Here is a 10,201-nt window from a genome sequence, read left to right on the forward strand (position 1 = left end):
GTCACAGAAGGGTATATACATCCAAGCAGTATCTCCTAACTGACTCGCATCAGTGCAGTAAATTTCTGGAAGGTGACGGCTGTTGGCAGAGGGTGCTCACATCTTCAGGTTACCCCACAATTGCTCTGGCCAGTAGCAAATACTTCTAAGGAAGGGGTAGCACACAACACAGTCCCTGTTGGGAAATTACTATTACTACACTCAACAGTGTGAAAATGTCCAATGAATGGCAGGAGTGGAAGACTTCTCACCACCCAGACAATGAGCAGACTCATCTCCTGAGCTGCAAAGCACTTGCTCCTCTTTCCAGGGCCCCTGTAGTGTAGGAAAGCACATTAGCCATGAAGATTCCCGTAGAGGAGACGCTGCATGGAGCCATACAAACCTCTTCACCAGAAGTGCTGAGCAGGACCACGTTGCCCACATTATCACCGGTCACCACCGCACGGCAGCTTGCAGAAACATCAACGCTGCAGTACCAGCAACTAGGGGGAAGGACACAACATCAGTGCTGCCTCCCGCCGGCAAGGGAAGGCAGCGGAGCTCTGCTTCACGCCTCGTCCCTGACAAGGGAGACTGCAACAGACCGTGAGTGCTATCTCCTGCCTGGTGGTGTGGGCCTGAGTATCAGCAATGCTTTCTGTTGCTCACTGAATATGAAATAACTGCCTAGTCGTTTGTGAAGTGTTCATCAGATGGAGTGTAACACATTTGGACAGTGGAACATAACTCCTTAACATGGAGGCTGATGAGCCACTTGGTGCCTGCACATGGACGCACCTTAGGAAAGATCAGAACACCCTTGTGACACTGACAAACAAAGAAACAGCTTTAAAATGGCATTTCCCACAAACACTGAAGCAGCAGTAAAGAAAAGACAAAAGCTTTGGACTGGCAAGTTGCACATCAAACTGCCTCTACTTCATGCCCCAGGACACAAAACTGAATAGAGCCTCATCTGATAAAGACATAGGTCTTAAGCCCAGCTCTGCTGGGAGGGGAAGAGCAGCAAGAATAAAGCTGGGGTCCTTCAGGAACTTGCTGGGAAACCTTCACTTGCAAAGATAAATCATTCTAGAATTCACGGTCATGAAAGTCAACCTGGTGAACCTGGAGCCTCCAGGAGGGCAGCAGGGTAAACTCAATAACCTGAAACTCCAATTGTGCAGGAAGGTTTTGTGGCTTTCCTGCCCTACCTGAGCTGCTACGGACAAACAGAACACTGATGGCAATGGAAAGGAAGTGTCCTGCTCTTCTCGCCTCGCACTTTATGAAGTGAAAAGCTGTCAGCATCTGCAAGCCAGGAGATGGCATCACCAGAAAGCAATACCAGAAGATGCAGGCAGCAGGCTCAGCTCCTGTAAAAGCAGACCTGCCCTGTGGCTGCCTCGCTTCTCACCCACCCAGCAGCGTGAAGCCTGTCTCCAAGTCCTCTCACGGGACCAACTCATACCAAAAAGTCTCCTACCACTGGCAAAGATGAAGATGTTACAGAGCACAAGCAGCAGCGCAGCATTAACCCCGAGGAACACAGAGTCAGCCTTGTGGTGCTCCCTTCTCACCAAACATTATGGTGCTCATGGCCACAGTCCGGGGCACGGGAGATCACCTGCACCGCTCTGCCCTCAAGGTCCTGCAGGCTTAGGGTGCCATCCCCTGATGCCACAAAAAGCTTCGCTGCCTCATAAGGACTGAACTTGATGTCTCCAAGAGAATCTCCTGGCCCCTTCTGGAATACACACAAAGCCATGAGGCACCAAGGTTAGAGTGGAAGATAAAATCTTAACACAACACATCTCCTGGGACATGCTGCTGTTTCCCTGCGTACAATGCACAGTTTGCTGATGGGGGGCATGTTTCTAATGTTTCCAATATAAGTACATACATTCCGAGCCTATAAATTCGACCCCACCACTTTGGGCTGCAAAGCTCATCATCAGGATTGCTTTTTCTCCTATGGGGTAGGACTAATCTGCAGTGAACCACCTGGCTCAGCCCAGGCTTAGGATATCGCAAGCAAAACCAGCACTACTGCATTCAGAAACTACGTAAGAACCTCATGACAGCTCTGCACTAAGCTCTTCTTACAGAGACTTCATTCACCAGTCTCCTACAGGCTGTTTCCAGTGCTGTATCTGGTCTTTCTCAAGGTACCAGCAGGCAGGATGAGTGAGGCAAGGAGAAATCCTACTGCTAACCCCACTACATAGGAACTTTATGTTCTGTGATATGTCATATCATTATTGTTATGTTGTTTTGATATGTTGTTTTCCCCCAATCTGTTTACTGAGGAAACATGGAAATCCTACACAAAGACAGAAAAGAAGGATGCTACCTGGTAGTCCCCAAACTCTTTGATACTCAAGAGCACTTCATCTGCTGCACACAATAAAGTCTCACTGTAAATACTAGATTTCACAAAGCCAATGAAGATAAAGGCCTGCCACAGAGCCTGCCTGTCCTCACAGCAGCAGGAGAAGGGCATGCCCTTTCAAATCCAGGTATCACTGCTGTGACAGGCATCCTGCTGGGATACAAGATCCTCGTGTCCCAGGACCCAGTCTATTCCTCCCTGCTCACCTGGTCAGTCATCCCAGCACTACTTGGGGGGGTCTGCCCTATTACAAGGCTCCATCTGGAAGAGCTAATTTAGAAACCAACCATGAAAGTTGCCACCCATAGAGAATCAGGTGGAGAAAAGCAAAGAGGAAGCTAACCCAAATTCCCTCACTTACCTTTAAGCACTGAACTGAAGTAACTAACTGAAGAGCTCAGGCTTCCTTGTAAGTCCACAGAAAGAGCAAGTCTGAGAGGGTGATTCTAAGCACAGGCAGAGTTGCCTCTAGAGATTCATCTCCTCTTTCCACTCATTACTGAAGGAGCCCAGACTCTTAATTTTGGTACTTTAGAGAAGCACCAAAAGTGAGGTGGGATGAATCAGAGTGATCCTTATGACACGCACTGCTTGAGGTCAGTGGCATTTATGGAGAAGCACTGAGGGGACTATAAATTGTCCTGTAAAAACCATCTGACAACAAGCAGCATTGCTAACAGGTGAGGAGGTTAGGAGGTCCCCAGGGCACAGAGCTATGGGAGGCTTAAGAACGGAGAGCTGAAGAAATCCACTGGCACCCCCACACTCTCCCATGTACAACAGGAAGTAAGCAGCATCAGTGCCCCTCCCCTTCATGAAGTAAAGCTGTCTCCTGCCCACCACCCCATTTCAGGGAAAAATCAAAAGGGAGAGTGAGCCTCTTTGGAAGAGAGAGGATCCCTGGAATTCAGAGGATAAAGGACAGGTACGTGTAGAAGAGGAAGCCCACGTGTTAGAGACAAACATCTCTCTCTTTCTCTCTGTCTCTGTAGTGCTCTGCCAGCAGGACACAGAGGCCCAAAGCATTCTGAGTTTCTTACTCCCAGTCCTCGGTGCTGGTGAAGACCCGGACAGTATTGCCATTAAAATCCTGCAGGGCGGTAGTGCCGGCAACTGACGAAGTGTACAGCTGACTAGGGTTAAAAGGGTTAAACTTCATTCCTGTGATGGCCCCTCCAGCTCCCATCTACAAGGAAGGGGATGAACAAAAGAAAAATCCACTGAGTGACGGGGAAAGGAGAACAGTGTGTTCTGTAAGTCTGCATTCACTGCTATGTCCTTAACAGCAACAGTGAAACACACCACAGCCCTTCAAGGAGGCAGACACAGCTATGCCTTCCCACACGATGGCTGTCACAGACAGCTGCCCTCTTAGAGGACAAAACTGCAACTCCTTCAGTCCCCAGGCTATGTATTCCCTGGCTGGCACCACACTGTTTACAAAAAGAGAAAGATGGCTCTGGAATTTCTGGAGGACAGACCTCCTCCCAGTGTACAGCTATGTTAATTTAGAAAGGGAATAAAAGTTAGAGAGTCTTTGAGCCCCTGGCAGAATGGAAATGGCTGAATACAGCAACAAGGGGGAATGCCAGCTACATAAACCATTCATTCTACCTTAGTTTCTCACTTTAGATAAGGAACTTGGTTTCTCCCCACTCCAAGACGTTTCCTCATCTGACACAGAATAAAAGGTGAGCAGAGAAAGATCAAGACTAAACCAGACAGACCCTCTCTGCCTACTTGTTTCTGGCATCCCTTTAAGATAACTGTTTTGCCAGTTGCTGTATTAGTTTTCCACTGCACACACACCAAGTACCGCTTCATTATCAACCTGATCAACATGCCTCAGTTCCCCACAGTGCTAGAATAGTCTGGGACCTAGGAACAGACATGCTGTTGCACCTCAATCCTGCCCTATAGCTGGCTACTCTGCAACCCAAGACCGTTATGTGCTTCCCACAACAGACCTGTTTTGATACGCAGTATTTGGGAGTACTCCAGTTTTCCCTCCCTCCCTCCCACCCATTCCATGCATGCAGAGGCTTACCCCTTTTATGAAGCAGGTTTTAGTAAGTACTTCATAGTCCCAAAGGATGATGTCTCCACCTTTGGAACCAACAGCTACAGTACTAGGGTGTGTTGGATGCCATTCCAGGCATGTCACCCTCCTGTCAAAGGGACTTGCTGTTCGAAAGAGGCGGTATGAGGCAAGAGAGCGCAGAAAGGGCAGCTGCAGACACTGGGAAAAGAGAAAGAGAATTATTACTTCTGCAGGGATTCCCAAAAGTCTCTGAGTGAGGAGAGCTAACAGTTTCTGCCATCAGTGTTAGCACATTCACACTGGAGAGTGAAGAGAACATGCTGTCCCCAAGGAAACAGCCTGTGACCACGCAAGTCCATATCAGCCACAGCACTCAGCAGCAGAGAACTGAGTTACCACGCTTCAAATGAAGCCCTGTGGGCTGCAGTAAGAAGGCAGGATAAATAACAAGGGAAAAGACGATGCCTCCATACCAGTAAAAGTCACTTAATGCTCTTCAGTGAGCATCCCAGAATGTTATACGTCATCCAGAGATACAATATTATGGTCCTCCACCCAAAGCGCCTGCAGCTCAGCTGTACAGCGTAACAGTGAACAGAACACTTGAAATAAGGAATGAGAAACCACGACACCACTGTATTGTTATTCAGCTGAGGAATAGGTTCTGCTTGGATGAGTTCAGTGATTTACCATTTGAATGCTTAAAAAAGACAAATCATCTAGAAGATAAAGCTTGCCCAGGTGCTTCCCAGCTATAGATATTACAGAAAAAGTTTATTTTCAAATGAAAGAAGGAGTATGGCTCTGAGAAACAGTAAAACGTTATGGACTTGATGGAATATGTCTGTGAAGACCAAAAATCAACACTAAACCTAGTTAGCAAAGTAGAGCGAATACAAAACTAGTGTGATAAAACAGTTGGATCAGTGTGCAAAAGTAGCACTGGGCAGTAACTCAGCTGGTAGAGTGGATAAGTTTAAATATGTGTCATAGTTTAACCCCAGCTCACTTGCTGCCCCCTCCAGCAGGATGGGGAGAAGTGGGAACAGGTAAAACCCATGGGTTGAGGTAAGAATAGTTTAGTAATTAAAATAAGGTGTAATGTAATACTAATACTGAAAAGGGAAATAGCAAAAAAGAGAGCTTCAAAAAGCAAACAAACAACAAACAGGGATGCACAATACAATTGCTCACCACCTGCTGACCAATACTCAGCCTGTCCCCGAGCAGCGATCGGTCCCTTCCAGTCAACTCCCCCCAGTTTATATCCTGAACATGATGTTCTATGGTATGGAATATTCCTTTGGCTAATTCACATCAGCCATCCTTGCTGTGTTCCCTCCTGGCTTCTTGTGCCCCTCCTCACTGGCACAGCATGAGAGACTGAAAGTCCTTGACTTTGGGTAAGCGCTACTTAGCAACAACTAAAGCATCGGTGTGTTATCAGCATTATTCTCAGACTGAAGCCAAAACACAGCATTGCACCAGCTACTAGGAGGAAAATTAACTCCATCCCAGCCAAAGCTGGGACAATATGATTCAAGAAAACACAGAATTAACAGAGGATAAAACAGAGTGACAGGCCAGGGTCAATTGAAAGGGAAAGCCACCTCGGCTCTTGCATTATACAGGATTAAGAAACTTAAGGGTGTGCCAGATCTGGAGCCACAAACTGTATGTGAGAAACTTAAAAGTTTCCCTGCTTGTGTTGATCATGTTTTTAAGTAAGGAGCTGAAATGTTGTACTGGGTTTGTGCGGCAAGGTTTTGGTAGTGGGGGAGGCTACATGGGTGGCTTCTGTAAGATGCTGCTAGAGGCCTCCCCCATGTCTGACAGTCAGTGCCAGCCAGCTCCGAGATGGCTTCAGGCACTGGAGCAGAGATTCGCCTGCAGCCTGTGGTGCAGACCATGGTGAGACAGGCTGTGCCCCACCAGCCCATGGAGGTCCACGGTGGAACAAATACCCACTATGGGAAGGCCATGCTGGAGCAGGCTCCTGGCAGGAGCTGTGGCCCCATGGAGAGAGGAGCCCACGTGGAGCAGGTTTGCTGCAGGACTGGTGAACCCTGCGGGGCACCCACACTGGAGCAGTTCATGAAGAACAGCAGCCCATGGGAAGGACTCATGTTCATGGAGGACTGTCTCCTGTGGGAGGGACCCCATGCTGGAGCAGGGGAAGAGTGTGAGGAGTTCTCCCCCTGAGGAAGAAGGAGCAGCAGAGACAACGTGTAATGAACTGACCACAGACACCATTCCCTGTCCCCCTGTGCCACTGCAGGGCAGGAGGTAGAGAATTTGGGAGTAAAGTTAAGCCTGGGAAGAAGAGAAGGGAAAGGGAAAGGTGGTTTTAAGACTTGGTTTTATTTCTCATAACCCTACTTTGATTTGACTGGTAATAAATTAAGCTGATTTCCCCAAGCTGAGTCTGCTTTGCCCATGATGGTAGCTGCTGAGTGACCTCTCCCAGTCCTTATCTCAGCCCGCACAAGCATTGTATTTCTCTCCCCCTGTCCAGTTGAGGAGCGGGCACATAGCATCCAGCCAAAGACAACCCACCACATATGTCCAAGAGGTCATGAAGGAGAAGGTTCTCACCTGCCTGAGCTGTGCCCGAATGGAGCCTCCCAGCATGTTCTGGTACACGTAATGAACAATGCTGCACTGCCGCTCCAGCTGATGGAAAAGGACTCTGTTGTTTCTCACCATGGACCCACCTCTACTCCAACCTGCCAGAAAAGGAAAGAGTAAAACTTACTGAGAGCCAATGCCCGTGATGCTCATTCACTGAACAACATGGGAAGACATCTGCATTTGCTGCTACATCCATCAAAAGCTTCAGCCACAAGATGAAAGTCTCTAAATGATTTTGACATGTCTAATGCACAGCAGCCTCTGCAAGTGTAGAGTCCCACTGCCTGCCAGTGGTCTGTGTGTGCTTCCTCTTGTTAAACCTTCCTTCTCCTTGCCAAAGGTTTATCAAGACATCAGGAGAGGACTAAAGCAATGCATCTCTTGGCCAGTATACAATCTGAATGGTTCATACCCTCAACACAATGAAGCTATCCAAAGCCCTAACAACTTGGAAATGTGCCATGGGAGGTGGTAAGTCCCTGGATACAGCGAAGGCAAGGTCAGACGTGTGACCAGCAGAAAACCTGAAAATTCCCCAAGCATAGCAACATGATTTCCCACAGTATTCCTGAAATGCCTCCTTGGCAATCAGAATGTTCGATCTGCTTGTGCTGTAGCCTGTCAGTGCAGAGTGTGGGGTTTGGTAACAGACCTGCTGACTCCTCGCTGCCTGAAAACCTTTCTGGCTGGAGTGATTTTTGCTGAGACTACACCACGCTTCTGCATTTTGTTCATGTCCCACGTTCTTTTATCTTCAGGGACTTTTACATAAAACCTGGATCTGTTTAGTCTCGTGTCTGTGATCTAATCACCCCCACGGCAATGGTCTGTAACATCCCAGGGGATCTGGCTGATAAATGCATTGCTTAAGAAATAAAAATGCTATTTTCATTTATGGGTATTTATTTATAAACCAAACCATAGGGATCATTCTGTATTATTGGAACCTACACAAAATCTGTAATGCAACACGGGAGCCTGGAAATGCACAGGTATGAAGCTAAACTTTGTTTACATGCCAACATAGTGCCAACACTTGTCACACTTGTTGAAACAGGTATAAAAGTATTTTTATTCTAATTCCCCCCCCCCCCCGACGACTTAGTATCCACAGAAATTGAGTCATTTTTTCCAAATTCCTTTATATTATGAAGGATAATTTATTGAGAAAGAAACTTTAGGCCTTTTTAGAATCTGCTGGAAGAAACCCTTTAAAAAGGTGTTTCAGTTACAGGAAACTGAACTTGTCCTATTTGGCTCAGGAGAAAAAAGTAGTTTTTCTAAAATACACAAAAATCCAACCTGGACTACAGAATGGGAAAAGCTCAAATACAAAGGTCCTTATCTTTTAAAAAAGGTTTAAGGAAAGATACATTTGTGCTCATTTTTCCAAAGTGCTACCTACATCTGATTCCTTCTGACTCTTACAGAACTGCAGATGCTTCCCAGAGCTGAAGATCAGGCCATGAAGTTCCAATGAAAGTCATGTAGCTAAATTAACTACAGAAGATGCTTTAACTATCCACAATTATACACAGAACTCCTGTCTCTACATCCCTTGCTCACACTGCTGACTGCTCCAGATTTGGAGTTAGACACCAGACAATGGGAATAGTAAAAATCATAAAACTCCTCTATCATCTTTGACTGTTGAAAAACACCTTTCCACACAAGGCAGTGCCTCCAGTGATCTCCTAAACAAACAAGGGAATTAAATGTTCTATCTGAAAAAAACAAGGAGGCTCAGGGGGGACCTTATCGCTCTCTAGAACTACTTGACAGGCGGTTGTAGTGAGGTGGGGGTCAGTCTCTTCTCCCAGGTAACAAGCAATAGGACAAGAGGAAACGGCCTTAAGCTGTGCCAGGGGAGGTTTAGGTTGGCTATTAGGAAAACATTCTGCACTGAAACAGTGGTCAAGCATTGGAACAGGCTGCCCAGGGAAGTGGCTGAATCACCATCCCCGGAGGAATTAAAAGACATGTAGATGTGGCAATTAGGGACATGGTTTAGTGGTGGACTTGGTCAGGCTAACAGACTCCATGCTAGGTTAACTGGACACAATGATCTCAAGGGTCTTTTCCAACTTAAAAGATTCCATGACTCTACAAAAATAGTCCTTATTGTAACTGGAACCTACATAATGTCTTCATAATGCAAAGCATTAACCTTTCCAGTACCTTAGAACTTAATCACCTCTCCTCCTGAAGGAATAAAACACACATGAGCAGAAGTGATTAGTAGAAATTGTGTCCAGCCTAATCTGAACACAGAGATAGAAAATATTCCTATTTACTGCAGCAGAAGTTAGAATATGCAAAGAAACACCAGTTTAGGCTGCATGCTGTAAGATGCCAACTTCATGACTATGAAACTGCAAGAATTGAATGGGAGAAAAAACAATGTATTACCAGGACTGGGCTGTCCTATGATAAAGCAAACATCCTGTAATTCAGGAACTCCACGAAGTCTAAAAACCCTCAAATAAGCTGTGACAGCATCTTCAGGCTTCTATCAAAGGGTACAGAGTCTCAAAAATGAAGCATGCATCCACGCACACACACACATACTCACTAGACAGGTAACTGGAGGATGTACTGCCCCAGTATATGTCCATGTATCACTTTGATATATAACCCCATCCGAACACTCATGCCTGAACACGCTTCTTGGCATTCTCCCACTTCAACTGGTCAATGCCTGTCATTTAGGGTAAATTTGGTCGGGAGAAACATTAAGGATCTGAGGAAATGTTACCGATTTTCTCTGGGGGTTTGGATGTTTTTCTCACAAACAACCTCTTTGATTGTGGCTCATTCCCTAGTTCCTTGTAGTCCAGTTTCCTCTTCCCAGCTGATTTCGTGTCTTCCGGCCGATGCTCATGTGCCTTCTCATGCTTCTTGTCCTTTGCCTGGTTCACTGGAGCCATTCTGTCTGACCACTAAAAGCAAACAAAGCATGGAAGGTAAGACTGTGACACACTTAAATAGAGAACAGAGAGGAAAACTGGAATGAAACTACCCCAGTGGTCTGAAAGTAGTGATTATACCTGCACCCTCTTTCATCAACATGACACTAGCTTTTTGTTGTGCTCTGCTGGAGAGGGGAACAGGTTCAATAAACTCTTCTTTGTTCACATATGAAAATGAACGCATCC

General features: G+C 46.4%; 1 protein-coding gene across 1 annotated transcript in view; it reads right to left on the reverse strand.

The window, feature by feature from the left end:
- DDB2 (damage-specific DNA binding protein 2, 48kDa) overlaps positions 1-9,973 on the reverse strand; it is a 13,590-nt gene extending 3,617 nt beyond the window's left edge. Inside the window, 5 exon segments of the mRNA XM_010011958.1 lie at positions 386-485; positions 3,415-3,560; positions 4,422-4,613; positions 7,011-7,141; positions 9,802-9,973. Coding sequence (XP_010010260.1) covers positions 386-485; positions 3,415-3,560; positions 4,422-4,613; positions 7,011-7,141; positions 9,802-9,973 — 741 coding nt within the window.
- Between the last annotated feature and the right edge of the window lie 228 nt (positions 9,974-10,201).

Source organism: Nestor notabilis, unplaced genomic scaffold (assembly GCF_000696875.1).
Source record: "Nestor notabilis isolate BGI_N333 unplaced genomic scaffold, ASM69687v1 scaffold4013, whole genome shotgun sequence".
Classification (NCBI taxonomy): Eukaryota; Metazoa; Chordata; class Aves; order Psittaciformes; family Psittacidae; genus Nestor; species Nestor notabilis.